Source organism: Artemia franciscana, chromosome 2 (assembly GCF_032884065.1).
Source record: "Artemia franciscana chromosome 2, ASM3288406v1, whole genome shotgun sequence".
Classification (NCBI taxonomy): Eukaryota; Metazoa; Arthropoda; class Branchiopoda; order Anostraca; family Artemiidae; genus Artemia; species Artemia franciscana.
In genome coordinates, this window is record NC_088864.1 from 48,425,127 (window position 1) to 48,451,773 (window position 26,647).

The window sequence follows — 26,647 nt, forward strand, 5'->3', positions numbered from 1 at the left end:
TCCCCGAAAAAAAGTATTCTCCAAATTATATGGGCAAAAAACCTTGGAGATGGGAGAATTTCCCTACCCCCTCAATTGACAGCATTTATTTGCATGTATTTGTATATAAGGGTTATAATATATTTGAATGAGCAAGCAGCCAAGTAGCCTATTTCTATTTCTTATTTTTACTCATCCTTGATTTGGCTTGAATAGGCCTATCTCCTAGGGTTTCTTTAGGGTTGTTAAAGTTAAAGGTTTTTCCTAGATGATGTTTTGCCCGATTCCCATCTTTAAGTTGATTTCAAAATTTGCACAAAAGCTTAAGCCGTTGACAATATATCAAACAGTTCGAGTTAACGAACTGAAGTAAGGAGCGAACCGGCTCAATAGTAACCAAAACACTGGAAAATGGAATTCTGATACTAATAGATACATCAAAAGAATTGAATTATTTGGCTGATTTTAAATATATAAGTTTCACTAAGTTTATTATTAATTATCAAAAGTTACGATCCTGAGAAAATCTACCTTATTTTGGAAAATAGAAGGAAATACCCCCTAAACGTCACAGTATCTTAACGAAAATCACAGCATCACATCCAACATATCAGAAAACCCTTTTGTAGAAGTTTCAAGCTCCTATATAAAAAAATGTGGAATTTTGTATTTTTTGCCAGGAGACCAATCACAGGTGCGTGTTTATTTTTTTTTTACAGGGGTGATTGTATCGACCCAGTAGTCCTAAAATGTCGCGAAAGAGTTCATTATAACGGACATCAAAAGTTCTAGTGCCCTTTTTAAGTGACCAAAAAATCGGAGGGAGCCTAGGCCCCCTCCCGCGCTCATTTTTCCTTAAAGTCAACGGATCAAAATTCTGAGACAGACATTTTATTCAGCATAGTCAAAAAACCTAATAACTATGTCTTGGGGGGTGACCTACTCCCCCAAATTCCCCATGGGAGGGGCTGCAAGTTACAAACTTTGACCAGTGTTTACATATAGTAATGGTTACTGGGAAGTGTACAGACATTTTCAGGGGGAATTTTCCTGGTTGGGGGGAGGGGGTCGAGGGTAGGGGGTTACGTTGGATGATATTTCCATGGGGAATTTATCATGTGGGAAGAGAATTTCCATGAAGGGGGCGCAGGATTTTCTAGAATTAAAAAAAAATGAAAAATAAATATGAAAAAGATTTTTCAGCTGGATGTAAGGAGCAGCATTAAAACTTAAAACAAACAGAAATTATTACGCATACGAGGAGGTTCATCTTCTCCTAAATACCTCGCTCTTTACATTAAAGCAATTTTTGTAATTTCAACTATTTATTCTACGACCTTTGTGATTCAGGGGTCATTCTTAAAGAATTGGGATAAAATTTAAGCTTAAGTGAAAAGAGCAAGGTATTGACGAGGGGGCTAACCCTCTCATATACGTAATAGAAATATACAAATATAGAAGCTCGTTGCGTAAGTTAAGTCGTAAGTATGTGTATTTATTACTAACAAAAACGATCGTAAAAAAACTAAAAGTTCTAGTTGCCTTTTTAAGTAACCAAAAAATTGGAGGGCAACTAGGCCTCTTCCCCCACCCCTTTTTTCTCAAAATCTTCCTATCAAAACTATGAATAAGCCATTTAGTAAAAAAAAAAAATGAATATGCAAATTTCGTTTTAATTATTTATGTGCGGAGAGCCAAAATCAAAACATGCATCAATTCAAAAACGTTCAAAAGACGTTCAGTTATCCAAGAAGATCGGGAGAAGATTCATTTGATCGAAGATTAAAAGCTCTCGTATCCTTTTTACAAGACCAAAAATATTGGATGGAATCCTACACTAATTTTCTCCAAAGTTGCCTAATCAAAATTTTTGATAGCTACTTTGTTCAGCATAGTCGAACGATCTAATAACTATAGCTTTGAGAATGACTTGACCCCTTAGAGCCCCGGGGGGAAGGAGTGCAAGCCATGAATTGTGTCCATTGTATACATAGAACATTGCTTATTGGGAAGCATACAGAATTTTTCTGGTGGGGGATGACTTGTGTAAGGATCTTTCCATGAAGAAATTGTTGGTGGGGGAGGAAGTTTCCATAGACGGGGAGCTGAATTTCTTGACATTTTAAAAAAACAATCAGAAACTAAATAAAAAACAAGTTTCTGTCAATTAAAAGTAAAGAGCATCATTAAAACTTAAAACGAATAGAAATTATTACGTATATAAGGGGCGTCACCCTCTTCTCAATAACTCGCTCAATAGAGCTACAAAAAGCTCTCAATAGAACTCCAAAAAACTCATTATTCTAATAAAACGATTATGTTTCAGGAGTCATTCTTGAATAATTAGAAAAAAATGTCAAACTTTAGCGTAAGGAGCTAGGTATTGAAGAGGGGAAAACCCCCTCATATAATTAATAATTTATGTTCATTTTAAGTTTTAATGTTGCTCCTTACTTTCAGCTGAAATAATTTGTTGTTTTTTTTAATTTAATTTTCCGTGTTAAAAGGTGTGTTTTAGCTCTGTCTAGTTTTGCGATGTAGTCTCCTAAGTCAAACACATTATTCCTTAAACAAGTGCCTGAAAAGGAAGCCAAAAAGCAGGGTTATTTGAAATAGATATGCCATTTTACTGATTTTTTTATTTCCCTGTTCTTGTTCTGTCTAATCTTGAGCCGATAAAAATAAAACAAAATCTTATTGGCTCTTCAGTACGAAATTTTAAACCAATAAAAGAATGATAAGTTTTTGAGTCACGACAGTTTGAGTCATACAGAGGTAAATGTCCAGTATTTTATTGGGTGACAAGGGGGGTCCATATAGGGATAGTCAAGGGACATGGGATATCTAATAATTTTTTTTTCCACATTATTGGTGAGGTAAACTGCCCGCCTCCCCTTAAACGGCACCCGAATACACACACACATATGTATATATATATACCGCACATATTCATTCGAGTCCTTCGCTCTTGGAATTCTGGATTAAAGATCCGTATTTGTTTGAGTTCGTCTTCATCTCAGTCCAAATTAATTCAAGTGGGTAGAGGAATTAGACAAGGAGGTCTCCTTATATATTCAATTCATGTTTAGCTACTGCCCATAATTCTCTTTCCTGCTCTTCTGTTTCATTATCTCGAAATCTGTCTTACATTGCATATGCTGATGACATTATCCTTCTAAGCCGGTCCAAGTCTAGTCTTGTTTCTAATTTTAATATTCTAATTAATTGTTTAAAAGGTTTGGGCCTTTCTATCAGTTTTGAAAAATGTCAATCTTTTATTGTAAATTGTTTAGAGGATAATGTTAGGGCGACTCTCGATTGCGGTAATGGTGTTATTTTCCAGTCGTCGCCAATAGTCACTTATTTGGGATTACCTTATGCTGCTTCGAAAAGAGATTTTAAACCAGTCCTGGTTCAGCATATTCAGATGAAACTACGCAAGGCATTTGGTCTTTTAATTCGTTTTCGGGGTCTTTACCGTCGGGACGTCCTTGGTCTTATGTATAGCGCTGTTGCTCTGCCTCACGTATTGTTCCCGTCCGTCCTCTTCCGTAATTTCAGACCTTCTGATATTTCGCCCATTAAAGTTTCTTATTTTAAATTTTTACTTGGTTTCGCCCTTTCTTTTAGTAACACTGAGATTGTTTTAAAGCTTAAAGTGAAGGATCCTGTAGTCTGTATAAAGAAAAAATATAAAACATTTGAAGACAAGGCGAAAATTATCCTTTTAGGCCACAATTTATTTCCGTTTTTTATTAACAGTTCTGGCTCTTAATGATTTATAGGCTAAATTATTTAGCAAGTGCTTTTGTATTTTTTTTTCTCTTTTTAAGTGTTGGATCAATATTTGACATTTTTTGATTGTAAGCGCTATCATTCGTCTTTTCTTTATATTATATTGTAGCCTACTCCTCATTTTTTGAGGGAAATAAAGAAAATAAATAAATACCGCAAATGGATTAACTAATTTTGGCGGGAATTTTACAAATTTTTTCTTTTGAAATTATGTCACGTGTTTTATAGCTATTGTTTTACCTTATTTGATTTGGTTGGTGGCCAATTTGATTTGGTTGGTTCGTCAACTTCATCGTTTTCATTCAGAGCTATTTTGTATGCACAATCAGTAATTTTTTTCTGAATCCACTAAAGTCGGGATCTATTTACTTGCGAATGAAAACCAGAATACTGGTTACAAATAATTCACCGTGGGGTCCACCCTAGGTGCAGGACTTGGGAGGATTGGCCGCCTCTGAACACCCATTTCCTTTGTTCGTACGCTAATTTATCCCAAACATGCACGTCAATTCACCTTTTTGATTAGTGAGAGAACAATCTGGCAAGATCCAAAGATTTCGCATAAAGGGAAAGAGGGTAATAAGAGGGTAATATAGGTATTGTTTCTCTTTTTAACCCTCAGCCAAAAACTGTTTTTCTTTTAGGGACAAATTCTATGGATTTTCAACCTTATGGGTGGGAAAAGTTTCCCATGGGTGTAGCTCCAGTATTTTTGTTGGGTGGGGGGCAAGAGGGGTTATGTTCGGATAGTCAAGGAGCAAGGGCTATATAACAACTTTTCTCCAAAGTATTGGGGGGACAACTGCCCCGCCCCAAAAAAATTGCCCTGGTATTTCCCCTAGTCTTCTTAACTGTGTTATCACTACTAAAGCTTTCTTCCATGACTGAGCGTTCATTTTTCATCAAAGTCTACCTCGTGAAGACTACTTCACGATTTTCGTAAACAAAATCCGTTTTCGGGTTATTAACATTTGTTTATCTTTGTCCTTGAAAACTGGCGTTCTTATTCGCGCACAAAGGATGTCGCTCACATGCAATCAAAGACAACACTTTTTTGCTTAAACCGTAAAAAAAGGGAGATCCTTCTGCAATAATGGTCAAATGGCTCAAAGGGACAAATAAGCTCGACCCAAGCGAAAACGAGTACAGCCCAAAAATGTACTTTTTTGCAATCCCGTTTTCCATTGGTTTGTCGAACAGAAAGAAATAGCACTTTGAATTTTATTGCCTTTCCCCAGTGGCTACAAAGGAATTGAAGGTTTTTTACTGCCATACATGATGCATCCCTTCTGAATAGGTCGATTTATTGCGTGCTATAGCTCAATTTTGCACGCCTTGTAAAAAACTTACGATGTTCTCGGTAAACAAAAATACCCCTGAACCATTTCTTTCTGTTGATATTGTTTCCAAATCAACTTGCATTGACGCTGCCAAGTAAGTACCCATACAACTGGAACCATGGCAATAGGATTCGTGAAACAGGGGCAAGGATGTCATTTAAGGAGGATGAGAGCCCCTAGCAAATAAGTATTTACGAAAGAAAAGGATTTATTTACAAAACAAATAATAAACAACAAATTGTTGCTACCTCCTTAAAAAGCATAGATTGTCCATGGTTTAGGCAGAGAATTGTGCACGGGAGGGGGGAGGGAGACATTGCAACGGAATATTCGACAATTTTAATTTAAATCTTTCATCTTTAATTCGAAATCTCAGTAGTTTCTTCGGAAGATTCTAACAATCAGTTAAGCTATTAAAACGTGACCGCAAATGTTCTCTCAAATTAAACGTTTTTGTCTCAATTGTTTTCCTATATAATAAACATATTGGAACATATAAATTTATATTATTTATACATTTTTATAGATTATTTTTACATTTTTAAATGTAAACACATAAATAAACGTTTAAAATATGTTTTTGTCTTAAATGTTTTCCTTTCCCGAGGATGATCACACTGAACCAGTGATCCTAAAAGATCGGGAGAAGGCTCATTTGATCAGATATCGAAAATTCTAGTGCCCATTTAAAGTGACCAAAATTCTACTTCCCTGAAGGCTCTAGGACCATACTGGCTATTCGTGACGTTTGACAAAAAAAAAACTAAAAAAAAACGACAAATATAAGAATAAATAAGAAACCAAGACCTAGGGTTATTTTCAGCCAGTGGAAAAAAATCACCATCGGCTCGAGTCCTGAATAAACAGCAGCACTGTTTTGGCCTGGAACATAAAAGTACAAGGAGAAAAACTAAGTTGCGGGAGAGGAGTTTTGTCACTTATTATCAACGGGTAGTATCAGATTTTCCAATTTTGACACTCTATTTCACTTTTTCGACAAAAAGATTACTCAATTCCAAAAGAAATTCAAAAAATGTATTTGCGTAATTGTTGCGAGTTTTATTTTTTCTTTTTATTTTGACAGTTTTGCAAAATAATAAAGGATATAGCACAAAAACAGGTGAAAGCTAGTTTTGATTTGATTTTGGTTGCCTACACACTCCCACGATCACTGAGGAAAGACTTAAAATCAGAGAGTTTAAGGGGAAGGGATATGATACTCCGAGAGACGTGGGTCTTAATGTTCAAGTATTTGCCTTTCAGAAAATTTTGCACTTTTTCTAAACAAATTTGGGAGGAAGAATTCCCCTGATGGTGTCTACAGGGTAGCTCTCTTTACTTCTAGAAGTATACGTACATCTGAAATCTATGAACGGACAGGGACGGTGATAGGATTCAGAACAAAAATGTACATCTAATGCCATGGATATCTACAGGCACTTTTCAGGATAATATAGAGATAATTTTCCAGGGAAATGGAATAAGTGGCTACGGTAATTCTTTAAAAAGGTGAGTCTTTGATATCCCAAGATATCTATGTGAGATATCTATACATATATTCCTAGATATACATCTGTTCTCTAGATAACTATACATCTATTCCAAGATATCAGACCAAGTGGTATTTATTGTTCTGGTTCTTTTTCTCTGTATCTTGTTTGGTTCCCAAGATATTTGGATTTTTTCCAAAACTAGTCATATCTCTTTTTTTACTCGCAAGTACATTTGTAAATTGGAGCTTTCGATGTAGTATTTTTTTTTGCATTTTGAAGTTTAATAAAAAACCTTTCCGGCAAAAGTAGCTAAAAATAACAGCCAAAGACCTAAATCTAAATTTTCCATCTTCCGCATTCCGTACAATTTATCTTGAGTAACACGGTCAAAATGTTAAGAAAAACATGTTAAGAAAAGTGTTCACACTTTTTTTAGCCTCTCCTGTGATCACCTTTGGTTTTAACACTCCTTTTTATTTTATTTACTGAAATAAATACTTAGAGGGGGGAATCTATTGTAGTCTGAAAGGGAATAGTTTCAAGGCATGGCTTACAACCTATCCCCCTTTCTAGATTAAATCGAGAGAGTCACAATCGCAAAAACCTTTTATTAAGTTTGAAAATGCAATTGATTTGTGATTTATCTAAAACAATTTTCTTACAAAGCCGTAAGCTTAAGCAAATGTAACCTTTAGGCGGGGGCCAGGGGTAGATCATTGTGAAAGAAATATGCCTGATAAGGAATTAGATAGAACATGTTTATGCCGAAAAAATACGTTATGCTTTAAATGAGATAAGATTATAATACAACTTAGTAGTCAAAATAGCTTGTTAACTATTGTTGGGGGCGAATCCTGAAAAAAAAACCCAATTAGGCCAATAAGCTTCTTAAAAACCAGCAAGGATGTAGAAGCATTTCGATTTAATTGTATGGAAAAAAAACCTTATTGAAACCTTATTTAACATTATTTAAACATTATTTTATGGAAACCTTTTGACATTGACAAGGTGGTTAATGTTGAAATTAGGGGCATTCAATGGTAAACTAATATACCTTGGTCTATTTTTGCGTCTTTTGTCCGTTGATCAAGTTGAAATGTGGGATTTTTTTCCTTTTTTTTTTCTTTTTTTTTTTATTTTTAGGGACGATTAGCCTACCTTTACAAAAACAATTGAAGCTCATCTAAGACAAAGAGTAGTCCTTAATTTTTAACATTGTCTTATTTGTAAGTTTCTTAGATTTTTTGCACATTTCTATAAAATTTGAGCTGAGGTAACGAAATTCACGCCACTCAACCTGGTCTAGGCGTTTTTCCCAGGAAATTCCACGTCCCCAACAAATTCCCCCTACCGCCAAAAATTGTCTCCGGAAAATTCTCTCTATGGAAAATTCCCCTCCAGATTATTTCCACCCCCGTCCCAATTCCCCCAAACATGTTGGATCATAATTTTGAGTGAGTCATTTTGTTCAAATTAGTCCAAAGGTTAAATAACCAGGCCTTCAGATTTGAACCCCCCCCCCTTCCAGTCCCTGGGGTTATAAGCTACGAAAGTTGTCCATTGTTAAGATATAAAGCTTTTATCAGAAGGGTGGTCGCATAAACTTCAGAGGGGGGCAGCTACCTCAGAGTGTACATTATAGTGCCAAAGCTTCCTAACTCTCATTGAGCCCTCAGGTAGTGAAGAATTAGTTCTAGGAAGGGTTAGGGAGGGAGGGTGTTACAAATCCATATTTAGTCTCTCTTGATTTCTGGGAATATTTCTGTTCTACGCTGTTGTTATGAAAGTAAAGAGTAACATTAAACCCCAAAATTTGCAGAACTTATTGGGTATAGGATTGGAGGTATCCCTTCCTCATTCCCAAACTACCCCTCGTGGTCGTAGAAACTTTAGAGGATACTCATTCGATCGAAAATTGAGAGTGCTAATCCTTTTTTATAATTTGAAAGCGATTAGGGACCAACCAGCCCCTGTCCGAAAACTGTATTTGGTATCTGGTACTTTTGTTACCCCTTAGGACATCTGATCGACGTTTTGAGGTACCTATTTCGTTCTTTCTCTTTGGCACTCCATTTGTGTGTGGGGGAATTTTCAATGAGGGGGGAATTCTCAAAAAGGGTAAATTTCCAGCGGGAATGCACCGGCTCCTCATTAAACCAGGGCTTCAAAATATAAAACGTTATATTAAAACTAACTTACCGAATCGTCTTCAGGTGTTTGACTTTCATATTCTGAGGATTCTTCCTTGTCACTATTTTTGTGTTTTTCCGATTTCTGAAAATAAATAACAGTAAAAATGACGATTATTGTCATAGCAGTATGGGCACACCTTTTTGCCCCGTAGAGGTTGGGAGCACTGGTGAGCCTAGGGGGCCGGGGGACCCTGCCCCACCCCAATGATTTTCTGATGCCCGCTTTCCCAGTTTTTTTTCATTGTTTTTTTTTTAGAATAAATTTGTCGATTGGGTCAACTATTGGCACCTTTGTCACATTCTCCCCCCAAGATTCTGCCCATTGGAGACCTTGTCACGTTGGGCTTCCCAGATATTTTGCTCTAGATCTGCCCCTGGTTGGGAGGGGATCAGGAGATCGTTCGTAATATGGATTACAAAACACAACTAGACAACAAACCCAAGTAAACGAAAATTCGTTTTGAGGAATATTGTCTTGTGAAAAAAAAAATCCATTTAAAGCTGATTGAGGAACAGTAACTATATCAAGACCTGTCATATTAGTGAAAGGTTGCTGCAGAAACTAATTTTTGGCGATTATGTAAAAGAGCTTGAAACCTGTCAATGGTGGTGGACCAAAATGAAAAGAGCATTATCGGAATCTTCATGATAAAAATTCGTTTATCGAAGTTTTTCAGGCCCCCATTTTGAAACACCCCCCGCCCCCCCCCCCCCCCAAAAAAAAAAATTAGCCATTGTATCACTGATGTTTCGTTTTTTTCCGAATCTAGCAGGATCTGAAACATCATAGAAACCTGTTTTATTGTTCATTTAAAAGCTAATGTTTATATTTAAGTGGCTATTGTAAATCTGTCGTGACAAGGCCATCTAAAACGTAATTTGGCAGTTTTGGTGCCATTCCTGGAGTGGACAGACTGTGAGGAATAATAAGAGTACACTTAAAATATCCATAGATGGAAACCCTGAACGGGAGGTTTACCGCTCCCGCTCTTCAATACTTCCCTAGGGCCTTATCTGTAGTTTCTTCTCAGGAGGAGATTACAAAAAGAATAATGAAGAAGGGGTTATCTCCTGGAGATTTGTTTAGCAGTCTCGAATTAGGTCAAGCCTGAGCTTTTAGCTTGAGACCGTTAGTCCGCTCTTTGCAAACGAGGACGTGTCCACTGGGTATATTGTTGCATCATAAGTTTTCTTGTTTCGTCTTTTATTTTCACAACCCAAGTGCTGCAAAGTCGACCAAGCAATTTGTGTTGAGTTTATTACAGTCAATGTCTAAGAAACAAAGTCTAACCGATAATTGTTCTTCCTTGCAATAATTTCAATTCCCTTATCAGCCCAATTATAAATGCTTCCATGCTAGCAAGGCTAAACCACTCAGACTTTCTTGTCTTGTTGAGCATCTTAGCCAAGTTTTTAGCCTTCAAAATATACAGAGACTTCTTTCTGGTGTAGCCATTGCCCCCTCCCCGCCCTTTTTTCTAAAAATCGTCGGATCAAAACTTTGAGAAAGCCGTTTAGCCAAAAAAAAGTAAAATTAATATGCAAATCTCGCTTTAATTATTCATGTATGGTGAGCCAAAATCAAAACCTGCATTAAGTCGAAAACGTTTAGAAATTAAATAAACAAAACAAGTTTTTTTTTAACTGGGAGTAAGGAGCGACATTAAAACTTAAAACGAACAGAAATTATTCCATATATGAAAGGAGCTGTCCCCTCCTCAATGCCCCACTCTTTAAACTAAAGTTTGACTCTTTCTCACAACTCTACTTTTTGAGATAAGAAATGGTTCACTGATTTATTGGAGTACCAAGGATATTGAAACTGAAATCTGATTTTTATGGCACTTGGTATTAACCAAGTGACATATAGCAATCGCAAATTCTGTCGGTCTGTCTGTCTGTCGGTCCCGGTTTTGCTACTTAAGGCACTTCCAGGTAAGTTAGGACGATGAAATTTGGCTGGTATACCAGGGATTGGACCAGATTAAATTAGAAATAGTCGTTTTGCCGATTTGACCATCTGGGGGGGAGTGGGGGCCGGTTAATTCGGAAAAAACAGAAAAAAGAAGTATTTTTAACTTACGAATGGTTGATCAGATCTTAATCAAATTTGATTTTTGGAAGAATATCGTGTCTCAGAGCTCTCATTTTAAATCCCGACCGGATCTGGTGACAGTAGGGGGGAAGAGTTGGGAGGGGTAAACCTAAAATCTTGGAAAACACTTGGAGTGGAGGGATCAGGACGAAACTTGGTGGGAAAAATAAGCACAAGTCCTAGATACATGTTTGACATAACCAGAACGGATTCGCCCTCTTTGGAGTAGTTAGGGGGGAGGGTTAACTCTGAAAAATTAGAAAAAATGAGGTAGTTTTAACTTACGAACAGGTGATCGGATCTCAATGAAATTTGATATTTAGAAGGATATCGTGTCTCAAAGCTCTTATTTTAAATCCCGACCGGATCCGGTGACATTGGGGGAGTTTTTTTGGGGGGAGGGGGCCTAAAATCATGGAAAACGCTTAGAGTGGAGGGATCGGGATAAAACTTTGTGGGGAAAATAAGCAGAAGTCTTAGATACGTGATTGATATAAGTGGAACGGATCCACTGTATTTGGGGGAATTGGGGGGGGGGGGGTAATTCAGAAAAAAAGAAAAAATGACGTATTTTTAACTTACGAAGGAATGATCGGATCTTCATGAAAACCCATATTTAGAAGGACCTCGCAGCCTAGATATTTTATTTCAAATCTCGACTGGGTCCAGTGTCAACGGGGGGAGGGGGGAATCAGAAATCTTGGAAAACGCTTGAAGCGGAGAGATCAGGATGAAACTTGGTAGGAAGAATAAACACAAGTCCAAGATACGTGACTGAAATAACCGGACCGGATCCGCTCTCTTTGGTGGAGTTGGGGAGGGGGGTTAATTTGGAAAAAGTAGAAAAAAATGAGGTATTTGTAACTTACGAACGGGTGATCAGATCTTAATGCAATTTGATATCTAGAAGGATCTTGTGCAAAAGAACTATAATTTTAAATCCCTACTAGATCCTTTGACATTGGGGAGAGTTGGAGGGGAAACCGAAATTCTGGAAAACGTGAAAATCGAGGTATCTTACAAATGGGTGATCGGATCTTAGTGAAACCTGATATATAGATGAATCTTATGTCTCAGTTGCTCCATTTTCAATTTGAATCGGAACGGATCCGTTCTCTTTGGAGGAGCTGGGGTTGTTAATTTGGAAGAATTAGAAAAATTGGGTATTTTTAACTTAAGAACGGGTGACCGGATCCTAATGAAATTTGATATCTAGAAGGAATTCATGTCTCAGAGCTCTTGTTTCAAATCCCGACCAGATCTGTTGACATTGGGGGGGGGGGGGTCGGAGGGGGAAATCAGAAATCTTGGAAAACACTTATAGTGGAGGAATCGGGATGATGCTTGGTGGATAGAATAAGCAAATGTCGTAGATGCTTGACTGACGTAACCGTACTGGATTCGCTCTCTTTGGGGGAGTTGGGGGGGGGGGGTTCAGTGCTTTGGCGAGTTTGGTGTTTCTGGACGTGCTACGATGAAAATTGGTAGGCGTGTCAGGGAGCTGCACAAATTGACTTGATAAAGTCGTTTTCCCAGATTTGAACATCTGGGGGGCTAAAGGGAGAGGAAAAATTAGGAAAAATGAGGTATTTATAACTTACGAGTGGGCGATCGGATCTTAATAAATTTTGATATTTAGAAGGACATCATGACTCAGAGCTCTTATTTTAAATCCTGACGGCCATTAAGCCTATGATTTTTCTTTTAAATCAATCTAAAGGTTCTTAGAATTTTGTTAGAGCTCATACCATATGAGCTCTTGGCTCTTAGCTCTTCTTGCCTCGTCACAAGCGCCATTTGAGCTCTTAGCTCTTGTTTTTTTAGCTGACTAAGCAGAAAATGAAACAATCATATCTATCTAAAAATCAGGATAAGGTCAGGAACTCAATCCTTAATGAAATATGCCGGCACATACAGATGTTCAGTTTTTGGTAGTAACAGGTACTAGATCAAACAGTTTGTGGTAACAAACTGTAGTAAGGATCCGGCTCAATAGTAACCGAAACTCTAAAAAACAGAACTTTGATACCATTATTTAGATCAAGAGAATTGAAATTTAATGCTAATTTTAAATATATAAGTTTTATCAAGTTTAATCTTACCCATCAAAAGTTACGAGCCTGAGAAAATTTGCCTTATTTTAGAAAATAGGGAGAAGAACCCCATAAAAGTCATAGAATCTTAACGAAAATCACACCATCAGATTAGCATATGAGAAAACCCTACTGTAGAATTTTCAAGCTCCTATCTACAAAAATGTGGAATTTTGTATTTTTTGCCCGAAGACAGATTACGGATGCGTGTTTATTTGTTTTTTGTTTTTTTTTCCCAGGGGGATCATATCGACCCAGTCGTCATAGAATGTCTCAAGAGGGCTCATTCTAATGGAAATTAAAAGTTCTAGTGTCCTTTTTCAGTGACCAGAAAATAAGAGGGCAACTAGGCTCCCTCCCACGCACACTTTCCCCCCCAAAGTCACCAGATCAAAATTTAATTCCCAACAGTCCCCAGGGGAGGTGCTGCAAGCTACAAACTTTGACCATTGTTTACATATAGCAATGGTTATTATGAAATGTACAGACGTTTCCAGGGGGCCTTTTTGCGTTGGGGTGGGGATAGGTCGAGGGGAGGGGCTCATGTGCGAGGAAGTTTCAATGGAGGAATTTTTCATGAGGGAAGAGAATTTTCAGATTTTTAGTATTATTAAAAAAAAAAAAATGAGAAAACAAATATTTTTTTCAACTGGAAGTAATGAGCAGCAGCATTAAAACTTAAAACAAACATAAGATATTACATATATAAGGGGGTTTGTCTCCTCCACAACACCTTGCTCTTTACGCTAAAGTATTTTTAGTAATTTCAATTATTTATTCTACGGCATTTGTGATTCAGGGGTCAATCTTAAGGATTTGGGACAAAATTCAAGCTTAGTGTAAAGAGCAAGTCATTGACGAGGGGGTGAACCCCCTCATATGCGTAACAAAAATACACAAATATAGAAGTTCGTTACGTAAGTTATTTCGTAAGGTAAGTATGTTTATTACTAACAAAAACGTTCGTAAGAAATCTAGTTGCATTTTTAAGTAGCCAAAAATTGAAGGGCAACTAGGCCACCTCCCCCACCCTGTTTTTTGTCGAAATCGGCCAATCAAAACTATAAGAAAGAAATTTAGCAAAAAAATTTAAATGTAGTAAATGTATGTAAAATGTAAATGTAGTAAAAATGTATAAAAAATGTATATGTAAATGTTGTTTTATTTATTCTTGTGCGGTGAGCCAAAATCAAAACATTTATTAATTCAAAAACGTTCAGAAATTAAATAAAAAAAACAACTTTTTTTAACTGCAAGTAAGGAGCGACATTAAAACTTATAACGAACAAAAATCATTCCGTATATGAAAGGGGTTATCCCCTCCTCAACGCCTCTTTACGCTAAAGTTTTTTAATTGTTTTAAAAAGTAGAGTTGTGACAAAGAGTCAAACTTCAGCGTAAAGAGCGGGGCGTTGAGGAAGGGACAACCCCTTTCATATACGGAATAATTTCTGTTCGTTTTAAGTTTTAATATCACTCCTTACTTGCAGTTAAAAAACTTATTTTCTTATTTAATTAAATTATAAGAAACGTCGGTAAAAATGAGCTAAAAACGAATGGCTCCAAACAGCTTAAGAAGGTGGGGCTTTGGTTTGAAACGCTGGTGTCTTTGGGAGTCAACAGCTTGCTAATGTTTGAATTTTCACGGATAGAAATAATTGTCAAATTAACTAATTAGTGTTTACGGTGCAACATTGGCGAAAATGCAAAACTGCCCTAAGAAATTCCTAATTTGTAAACAACTAAAAGAACAATCTTAGGAAATCCTGGCTTTCAGGTATAGACAGACCTATGAGGTGTCTAGGAACAAAAAATGTTTCCATTTTGGTATTTAACCTCTAAGTATTCTAGCTAAATAGTCCCATCCTACCTGGTTCTTGCCAATCAAAACACTAACGAAGCAAGTCGATTTCGTGAATTTGAGTCCCTCGGCCACATCCCTGGACCTACACCTTTGAGTCATGAATAAATAGATATGTTAAAAAAGTAAATATCGTTGTTGCAAAAACCTATGGACTTATCCACCATTACCTTGATATTCCCGCAGAGCAACAATTTGATTTTCAAGTTTTCTCGTGTAAGAATGTTTTCAGACAACAACAAAAAATGCATAGCTGAATAAAGTGGCTTGGTTTTGCTATATAATGGATAACATATGTTTGGTAGTCTTTGATTTAGAGCAGTGGTTTCCAACCCATTTTGGGCCATACCCCACCTAAGCATTTCTAAAATTATCGCATTTCTAAAAGGTATCGTTTTTTGGGTCGTCCTCCTCTAGGCACATTTTAGACTAATGAAAAATATTGTTTGAATACAACACCCTTATACAACGTATAACGTCATTACAATAGCATCATGTATCTGTGTTGCTCTTTAAATGCATTTGAATGTGACGTCATTCACGTGAAAAATGTTCTGTTTTTCAAATTAAGCCTCTGAAATATAATCAGCCAAAGGGTGCAGTCCTGCCTATGACCCATCAAAATATGCCCTCTCCGGTGGGGCCTGAACCCCTCGTTGGGAGTCACGGATTTGGAGGAACAAAAATTTGTACTTCATAAACCATAACTGGTCTTTCCCACCTTCTGTAGCGTAACTTGCCTCTGCATACCTACCCAGTGGATTAAGAGCCATTAAAAAGACTTCTAGGGACAAAAAAAAATTTCTCAGTTAACTTGTCTGACGTCATTCACGTGAAAAATGTTCTGTTTTTCAAATTAAGGCTCTAAAATATAAACAGCCAAAGGGTGCAGTCCTGCCTATGACCCATCAAAATACGCCCTCACCGGTGGGGCCTGAACCCCTCGTTGGGAGTCACAGATTTGGAGGATCAAAAATTCTTACTTCATGAACCATAACTGGTCTTTCCCACCTTCTGTAGCGTAACTTGCCTCCACATACCTACCCAGTGGATTAAGAGCTACTAAAAGACTTCTAGAGACAAACAACTTGTTTTCTCAGAAAATGTCTGATAGCCCCTTTTTTATTTGTGCGTTGCGTCATTTAAATTACCTCAAGTGTTTCCAAATTTAGGAATTCGATTGACGGTGAAGCTGGAGAGTGAACTTCTTCCAACTGACTTGGTTTAGGAGAAGGACTATCGGAGGCTGGTGAACTCTGTGAAGTTGACAAATCTGACGTGAATCCACGAATGCACAGGGTTTTACAAACTGCAAATTAAAACGTTAGTGTTTATAGACTACATTTTTCCTTCGAGACAGTTCATCTAAGGGAGGCAAGGAAAAAAAAAATCTGTGTTCAGACTCACCACGGCATCAAAGCATATAGGCAACTCACAACACGCTCTCAACGACGTTTTAACTATGCTTCTGTGGTAGGGATGGTGTTTCAGACATGTTTTGATAAAACAAAGAGAAAGACTATGAAACTAAAAATTTGGGAGGGCAACATCCTCCCTGCCCCACCCTAGAACAAAATATAGAGGTTTCCTCAGGGATTACAGTACATAACTTCGTACATAAGTAGCAACGAGGGATTTATTGTATAGTTTTATATATCTTTACTAGCTGTTGGGGTGGCGCTTCGCGCCACCCCAACACCTAGTTGGTGGGGCACTTCGCGCCCCCCTAAGCCCCCCCGCGCGCGCGTAAGTCGTTACGCGCCATATTAGTTACGCGCCATTGTAGTTGTGTCCCTGTGAATAGATATATATATATATATATATATATATATATATATATATATATATATATATATATATATATATGTTGCATATAAATAGATTGTCAGGTTTACTGACTCTTGAACATGCAACATATAATTGTCCATGGGAAAAACAATCCGTATTCAGATCTATACCTCTTTATTCTAATGATATGTCACTGTGTCCCGGTCGTCATTTATATTCCCTGTGTCCCGGTCGTCATTTGTGTCCCGGTGTCCCAGTTTGTAATTTCTCTTTGAGTGTCCCGGTCGTCATTTATATTCCCTGTGTCCTGGTCGTCATCTGTGTCCCGGTCTGTAATTTCTATTCGAACAATCCCTGTGTCCCGGTCGTCATTATAAACAGATTGTCAGGTTTACTGACTCTTGAACATGCAACATATAATTGTCCATGGGAAAAACAATCCGTATTCAGATCTATACCTCATTATTCTAATGATGTGTCCCTGTGTCCCGGTCGTCATTTATATTCCCTGTGTCCCGGTCGTGATTTGTGTCCGGGTGTCCCAGTCTGTAATTTCTCTTTGAGGTTCCCGGTCGTCATTTATATTCCCTGTGTCCCGGTCGTCATTTGTGTCCCGGTGTCCCGGTATGTAATTTCATCAGTTGACAAACATGACGTCAGTCGACACACAAACATGACGTCACTCGACACACACACACAGACAACTTATTTTTATATATATAGATAGTTTATATATATATATATATATATATATATATATATATATATATGTTATATGTTATATTTGTTTATATATATCTTACAGTTGTTTTGTATTTGTTAATAGGCAGAGAAACGTCATCTTTCAAGTGCCCAGCTTTGTTCTAAGTGGCACAGATTGTAACTGTCTAAGACTGGTCAACTAACTCACTGATTTGATCCTCTTACTGTATTTAAAACATATCAGTTCAAAATAGGGACGAAACCTTTTAATTGACAGTGAAACAAATATAAACATTTTAGCTGGATATTTCGAACATATATACAGTGTCCATAATCAGCAGTAAAACTAAAAGACATTAATAAAAACAAACAATTTTTTTTAGTTCTGGAAAGGACTGAACTTCCGTAGAGCAACAAAGTGGGGTTTATAAAATTCCATGTACTTGTGGAAGCTCTTATGTGGGACGTACTAACCAGAATTTAAAAATGAGATTACTACAACATCATAATTCTATTTCATCGTATTTAAAGCAAAATTCCAAACATGAAGATTTCACGACGGCTCTATTGGAACATATTTATAATTATCCAAATCATTTTATTATGTTTGACAACGTTTCTTTGATTTCAAGAGACCAAGGTTTTAAGCAAATTTCCAGGGAAACAATCGAAATTAAAAAATATATGTATATTAAAGAATAATTCTATAAGCAGAAATACAAGTGAATTTGGATTGAATTCAATTTATGATAATTTACTGAGGTCAAATAAAGTAAATGTCATTTCACCTAAGAGCTTTGACCTCTGTCCACCTGATATGTCAGGTAAATCTATTGAACCGAAAAGGTCAAGGAGAATTGCTTCCGCTGTTGCATTGAAAAAAATAAGAGCAATAAACTATTTGTAATTAGTTTATTGGGTATAAAAATTGTTTGTTTTTATTAATGTCTTTTAGTTTTACTTCTGATGATGGACACTATGTATGTGTTCGAAATACCAGTTAAAATTTTTTATAATTGTTTCACTGTCAATTAAAAAGTTTCATCCCTATTTTGAACTGTTATATTTTCGTCATGGAAAGGCAGTGTGGTCTTCGAAGTTATCTACTTACTGTATTTAGTAAAAAAAAGATCTTTACAGACAAAATTTGATTTCTTTTATATATTCGAAACAGAAATAGAACGTAAACAAAAAACTAAACAACAACTTTAGCCGTAGCAAATTGACACGAACACCCAGCCTCAATTTACAATTGAAAGCAATGGACGTCAGCTTCCATTTCTGTATAGCCCTTTCGAAACAGGAAAATCCTTTTGCAACATCTAATCTGATGACCAGGTATGGCCCCACCTTTGCGATCCAATCACGGTCCTTGGTGACGGGATATAGACAAATGTATTAATTAGATTTTTTACATCATACACAGGCTTAAGGAAGGTTAAGTACAAAAATAAAATCAGAACCCTTGTTAAAGGAAAAACTGCCATTGCAAATAGATAGCTTAAAATAGCGAATAAAAAACCAATTACTGCCGGTTCGCTCTACATCTCTTTTTTTAAACCAAGGTCTATCTTGATGACCTTTTATATGGTCCAGTTGTTGTTATCAAGCCCTCTTGATAATGGAAATCGATGTTGTGCCTAAAGGTCACATGTGACAACTTTACAATTCTGCGATGATTGCCAAAAACCCCATCCACAAATCTAGGAACAGTAGGTCAAATGCCTTTTTTCAAACAGTTCTTGGTAGCGAACTATTAGTAAGGAATGATGCGACTCATTAGCAACTGAAACTCTAAGAAACAGAGTCTTAATAACAATGAATTTATCAAAAGAAACTAATTTTGATGCTTATTCAAAATATATAAAATTCGTCAAGTACCAAAACCAAGGAGAACAATAGGGAATTTTTTAAGACAGTGGGAAACAAATTAGAATGAATATTTCAGCCCTATGTCCAAGGGCCGTCCTCAGCAATACAAATAAGAAAAAACAACTTACGAGAGGAGAAAATCAATAAAACTAAAATGAACAGTTTTTCAAAACAGTCCTAGCATCCTTACCTCAGCGAAGTTCAACCAGGACTGATAAATAAATTGTTATGAAACGAGGCAATTCAATAAAATGAAAGAAAATGATTTAAAAACAGGTTTTTAATGCCAGCCTAGTTTTTTTCGCTACTGATCTTACAGGTCTATTTGTGTCAGGTTCTGTGTTAATATCTATTGGTTTTTTAAAATATTTCGTAAGGTCATTTTTAATTATATTTGTGTATAAAGCATTCAGTGAATATTCTCCTAAGTCCCTATTTAAGGAAATATTATAATTAGTCTTAAGTCTGATTTCAATTGCTTCTCGAACTACTTGCTTAATGCCTAGATCATTGCTAATAATGGCGGATTCTTCAAAAAGTATTTTGTGGCTAGGATGACATTGGAAATTCAAACTCTCGAAAAAGGTCCGAAATTCTCTTTTCTTCCAAAACAAGTTTCTGTGGCGGATTTCATTTACTCTGTAGAGTCGTCTTTGAACAAATTTTATTCATCTATTTCCAACCCAGACGAAGTTAGGGCTTGCCTGATTGATACACTTTACAATAATAAAAAAAGGCTAATCCTCCTGCCAATATAAAACCAGATAATTTGCGTGACCTAAGAATTCTATCCAGTCTCCGCAAAGATCCGTCCATTATTATAACTAAAGCAGATAAAAGCAATTCTTTGGTTGTCATGAAAGATTACGACACAAAAATTTAGGCACATCTAAATGACAAAAGTACATATAAAACTATAACCCATGACCATACTGATCAGTTTGCTTTCAAAATTATAAAATAACTAAAAGATCTAAAACAAAATGGTAAAATTACTCCACAATTATATAATAAATTTTTCCCCCGTGGCAGCTTTTGTCCAAACTTTTATGGTCTACCAAAATTACATAAGCAAGACATGCCTTTAAGGCCAATTGTAGCTTGTACGAAAGCCCCCACTTTCAACATTGGAAAATGGTTATGTACAGCCTTCAAACCTTTGGTTTTTTCTCAAAAATCTTATATATGTAATTCGGTCGATTTAGTTGAAAAACTCAAAAACGTAAATATTTCAGAAAATACAATTATCAGTAGCTTTGACGTTGTGTCTATGTATACAAATATTAATGTAGCAGAATCCGAGAAATTATTAGAAAATAAAATGAATGAAAATTATGACTCAATAGAAGTTTCAGCAACAGCATTAGATTGCGACGCCTTTTAATGACCTTGGTTAAATTTTGAAACAAGCATTCAACGTATTTCCAATTCCGTAATTCTTTCTACCAACAAATAAATGGCTTACCCATGGGTGCGCCTCTTTCCGGGTTACTGGCGAATATTTATGTAGAGCATATTGAAAATTGTGCATTAAATTCATATTTTTTGAAACATATCTTTTGGGGACGTTACATGGATGACGTAATTTCACTTTGGAACTATGGGGAAAATGAACTTAGGTTTTTTTAGATCTCCTTAATAAATATGATAGGAATTTACAGTTTACCTTAGAAATTGAAATTGCAAATAAAATCTCATTCCTAGATGTTTCAATTATTCGTAACTTAGATGAACTCAATTTTACTATTTACAGAAAACCAACACAAAACAATACATATTTACATTTTGAATCACACCACCCCCCACAAGTTAAAAGAGGTGTCGTAATTTTCTCTCATAGATCGTGCCCTGAATATTTGTTCTGATTCCTACATCACAACTGAACTAGACTTTATCAGGGACATACTTTTTGGAAATGAGTATCCTCTTTTATTTATTAATAATAGAATTAACCGTAGAGTAAAAAGACACTCCCATAAAATCAACGATAATTTACCATGTGAAAATCCCGATAAGCCCCAAAGCATAATTTACCTCCCATATATCCCAAAAATCACTAGAAATCTTAAAAAAGTATGCACACAAAATAATCTGTATGTTGTATTTACCAATAATTTGAAAATCATAAATCTCCTAAATTCTGGTAAAGATAAGACTCCAGTTACTCGCCAAAGAGGTGTCTATCAAATACCATGTGAGTGTGGCAAATTCTATGTAGGGGGAACCCACCAGAATTTCGAGAAACGCCCACAACAACATAAAGATGATATCACCAAAGCTCTGAATTCTAATACTACTTCTGTTTCTTTGATTCTGCTTTAAGTAGCCATGTTTTCGAAAATCCTAGCCACAAAACACTTTTTGAAGAATCCGCCATTATTAGCAATGATCTAGGCATAAAGCAAGCAGTTCGAGAAGCAATTGAAATCAGACTTAAGACTAATTATAATATTTCCTTAAATAGGGACTTAGGAGAATATTCACTGAATGCTTTATACACAAATATAATTAAAAATGACCTTACGAAATATTTAAAAAAAACATTAGATATTAACACAGAACCTGACACAAATAGACCTATAAGATCAGCAGCGAAAAAAGTTAGGCTGGCATTAAAAACCTGTTTTTAAATCATTTTCTTTCATTTCATTGAATTGCCTCGTTTCATAACAATTTATTTATCAGTCCTGGTTGAACTTCGCTGAGGTAAGGATGCTAGGACTGTTTTGAAAAACTGTTCATTTTAGTTTTATTGATTTTCTCCTCTTGTAAGTTGTTTTTTTCTTATTTGTATTGCTGAGGACGGCCCTTGGACTTAGGGTCGAAATATTCATTTTAATTTGTTTCCTACTGTCTTAAAAAATTCCCTATTGTTCTCCTTGTTTTTGGTATTTGTGATGGAAAGGCAGTGTGGTCTTCGTTGTTATTTATTCATCAAGTTTAATGTTACCCATCAAAAGTTACGAGCCTGAGAAAACTTGTCTAATTTTTAAAAAAGGGGGAAACACCCCCAAAACATCAAGTGACCTTAACGAAAATCACACCGTCAGATTCAGCGTATCAGAGAACCCTACTGTAGTGGTTTCAAACTCCTATATACAAAAATGAGAAATTTTGCATTGTTTGCCAGAAGCAAGATCATGGAGGTGTTTAAATTATTAAAAAAAAATTCACAGGGGTGATCGTATCGAACCAGTGATCCTAGAAGATTAGGGGAGGTCATTTATTGTAAATCAATGTCCTAGTGCCCTTTTAAAGTGACCAAAAATACTGGAGGGCAGCTAGCCCCCTCCCACGCCCCTTTCCCCCCAAATTCGTCCGACCAAAATCTTGATATAACTATTTTTTTCAGCATAGTCGAAAAATCCAATAACTATGTCTTTAAGGATGACTTGACCCCCCACAGCTCCCAGGGGAAGGGCTGCAAGCTATGAACGTTGCCCATTGCTTACATATAGTATTGGCTATTGGGAAGTATACATATATTTTTGGGGTAGGGGGATTTTTTTCGGGTAGGGTGTTTTCACTAGAAGATCTTTCCGTGAAGGAATTTTTCATGGGGAAGGGAATTTTCCATGCAGGGGAAGCTAGATTTCCAGGCATTATTCAAAAACGATCAGAAATTAAAAAAGCAAGTATTTTCAACTGAAAGTAAGGAGCAGCATTAAGACTTAAGACAACAGACATAATGACGGACATGAAGAGATTGCCCCCTCCTCAATACCTTGCTCTTTACGCTAAAGTTTTTTTTTTATTTAAAAAAAGCTTATTATTCTAATTAAACGACCTTTGTGCTTCAGAAAGCATTCTTGAATAATTAAACTAAAAACTCAAACTTTAGCGTAAAGAGCGAGATATTGAGAAAGGGGCAACTCCCCTGATGTGCGTAATAATTTCTGTTCGTTTTAAGTTTTAATGTTGCTCTTTACTTCCAGTTGAAAAAACTTGATTTTTTTTTATTTAATTCCTTACAGAACTAGGAAGTCTGTCTATTGGTTTGTAATTGTTGAAAACGGTTTTTGCCAAGACATTTGCAGTCATGAGTTTGACTTGACATGACTTATTGGCTGGATAACATTTGACTGTATCATTGCACTCATGAGTCAGTCACGGAGGTACACAAGGTTGTCCCTAATTCCCATTTAAAAGAAAGATTATACCAACACGAAATCCTGGTCGTGCTTGTATGGGCACACTGTTGCCATTAAAAATCGATACACTAAGAAAAAGGTAATAATTATTGAAGACATCATTAGGGGAGAGAAGGGTCACAAAAATTTCAATATTGTGAGAGAAAGTCAAAATCTCAAAAGTTGTTTTTAGGCCCGTATTTTCTTACTTAACTCCACGTTTTCTTATAGAATAATTAGAGTTGTATAAAATTGTGGAATAATTTACTTGAACATCTTATATAAGCAACCATTTCTATTTTGGTTTAAAGTTTCCTAAGCAAGAAAAAAAAAAATCTTTTTTATATTAACAAAATACTGCTGTTTTATTTGAATATTTTGTGTTTTCAAATTCTACTCAATAATTATCCTTTGTTTCAGTGACGTTTCTTTTTTTCTTTCAGTGTAGTGGAAAGCAAACCTTTTAGATCCCTACTTTTTCGGTCGGAATAAATATTAAATTGTTTTTCTAATTATAGAAACAAAAAAGTATTCTAATCAGCTGTTACTACTCCCTATTTCAAAGAGAAATTCCCTTTTATCCTCAATAGTGTAGCTAGAGGGCAAAGGGGGACGGCTGTCAAAAATTGCAGCCTCTTAGAGGCGCCAAATTAAGGGTTTTTTCGCCGATACTATGATCTACATATATTGTAATAGTACTAGAGGGGGGGGGGGCAAAAATCAAAAATGTCCTTAGGCACTGAAGACCATAGCTACACCACTGTTTACTTTAAGCATACCTTTCGTAATGGCTTCCATTTGTTCCACTGGTACTTGCATTTCACCATTATATAGGAAATGAATAATTGCCTTCAAATGACAGATTTCCATATCATGCAACACTAAAATTGGATATTGGTTAGGATTTTTCACTAACAGATCCCGCAAATACGGGGAGCAAGCAGCAAGTACGAGCTTGTGACACTTCAACGAGCCATCTCTTGCAGCCATGGTCACGTCAGTGAGAAGCTCAGAATCGAGGAGAGGGCCAAACATGGATTTAAATACTCCGTCGTGTCCATTCCATTGAACTCTAAAGGTATCGCCCATGGCTGCTTTTCCAGTCTAAAAATAAAATTAGGTTTTTGTATTTTCAAAGGTGTAAATAGTTGGAAATTTCAGTTCTTTTTCTGTCTGCCTAACCCTGTTTATCAACTTTTCTCAATTGCAAACATAGTTGGAATTTGGAGCTGTCTTCTCCTGCAAGAGTTAAGTTGGGTAACAGTGGCGTCAATTCAAGGCTTTTTTTAGAAGGGAGGAAGGAACTGTGCTTAGAAAATCTAAAGGGGTCATTTTGCCTTTTTTTTTACTTTTTCAAAGAAAAACCAAAACAATCCATTTTTAATAAAATAACAAAAAAGATATTTTTCAAAATCTGGGGGAGGGGAATCTGTGAAGGTAAGTACCATTTTCCAGCCCCCCCCCCAACTGAAGGTACAGGCGCAACATGTCGTCTTTTTAATTACCCACCAGCGAGATCTTTTCCAGTGGTGCACAACCAGAAGATACTGCTCCTGCATGTAATTTTTCATGGAGGCGGAATAACAAGAGTCCAGGGTTCTCTCTCTAAAAGAAGGGGATACTAATGTATATAATCCTATGTTTACCACATTTTCAAATAGTTTTCGCTTTTTGGGTCTGTGCAAGCCAAATTGTCCAAGTGAGACGGCATTTGAAAATTTGATCTTGATGAAAAGAATATCCTCTTTTCTCTAGGTTATCCTAGGTTCTAATGCATAATAAAGTAGTATTCCTTATTTTGCAATGTAATTTCAATGTAAAGATAATATTAGCATCACATTAAGCCTCATAGCATCATATTCATACATTTTTTCTTATTAACCAATATAAAGTGGTAACCAGCTCAATTTCAACAAATCCTCCTTTACTACCGCCCTTCCCCCAGAAGTTATTGCGGTAGCTTGTAGCAGACTGTTATTGTACTAGGTAGAGACAGTCTTAGCCATAGCTTGATGTCCAGATCCCTAAGGTACCGCAGAAGTTTTCTTAATAAAGAGTGAGCTATGATGGAGCAATAATTTGAAAAGAAATGTGAGAGATGCATGTTGTATATTATGTAGCGATTCCCTGACGTATGTAATTTATTTCCATCGCCCTGAGAGGATACAGGAGGTGAGAAGTACTGGTCTAACCCTGTAGAAGAGAGTAAAAAAATTTAAATTGAGGAGTTGCAACGCTGCGTTCTTACACCTAAATTACTGCACATTTTAAAGAACTTTCTTTAAGTTTTCTAAGGATCCATGGATGGGACTTTAGGATAATCTTACTTGCAAATAAGAATAAAATGAAATACCGCGTATAATTATGTATCCAACATTGATTCCAGGTTGGGAAACAGAAACTAAGACAATGGATTGTTTTTCAACAGGTAGACTAGAGTAAACTAATCCTGACTGAATGCTTCAATGTTTTGGGAGATTTTCAGGTAGTTTGGCGTAGGGACGGAAAAAAACCTCTCTGCATATTTATATCCGGTCCTTGTATGAACAAACGCAATTGTTTTATGGCCATATAAACATAGAATGAATAGCCTAATTACGGACGAGAGTGCCATGCCCACAAAAACTAAGAAAATAAATAGCCATCTTTTCTGCCATTTTAAATGAAAAAAATCATTATTATATTATATAAATTAAAGAAGGAAGTATGTAGGAGGAGGTCCTTCGTGTTCGTTCACGCTTTGAAATGTCTGTTTTTTAGGACTGGTCACATGCTTTTATTACAATTCATCTGTTTTTGAGTTTTCGATGAACAAGGGCTGGGCAATCCCCCTCCTTCTCCCACTTGTCTCCGCACGTTCGAAGACAGAAAAAGAAGATCAAGGCGGCAAATATTCCCCACTCCTTCTTGATTCTTTTTATGTATTATTTGTCATCAAAATTCCTTTTTTAGTATGAATTATTATTGGGCCGAGTCACTCCTTACTTACATTTCGTTACCACAAACCATGAGTCCCTAGGATCCTGAAAAATGTCAATATTTCATTTCTACTTCGACAACATAATAATAAAACTACACATTTTACTGCATAAATATTGAATGTTAATTAATATTTGTGACTAAATCGTAATAAAAAGCAGGTCATGGGGTAAATGACGCATAAATTGTGAAACGTTTAGAGGTTGGCTGCTTCATCCACGATATTAAATTTTATGAAGTCAATCGTAAAATTTGTCGAGTATTTGAAATGCCGAGGAATATTGAATAAGGAAAATTATCTAGTTTCTTCTGTCTACTGAAAGGCCTT

At 36.2% G+C, this 26,647-nt stretch overlaps 1 protein-coding gene across 1 annotated transcript in view; it reads right to left on the reverse strand.

Annotated features, from left to right (window-relative positions):
- The window catches only part of LOC136043002 (uncharacterized), a 39,323-nt gene extending 13,354 nt beyond the window's left edge, over positions 1 to 25,969 (reverse strand). Inside the window, exons 1-4 of the mRNA XM_065727892.1 lie at positions 25,694 to 25,969; positions 24,120 to 24,444; positions 16,000 to 16,157; positions 8,807 to 8,881 (exon numbers count right to left, since the gene is read on the reverse strand). Of these exons, the coding sequence (XP_065583964.1) occupies positions 8,807 to 8,881; positions 16,000 to 16,157; positions 24,120 to 24,429 (543 nt within the window). The 5' untranslated portion in view covers positions 24,430 to 24,444; positions 25,694 to 25,969. The remainder of the gene's footprint in view (positions 1 to 8,806; positions 8,882 to 15,999; positions 16,158 to 24,119; positions 24,445 to 25,693) is intronic.
- Positions 25,970 to 26,647: the final 678 nt, after the last annotated feature.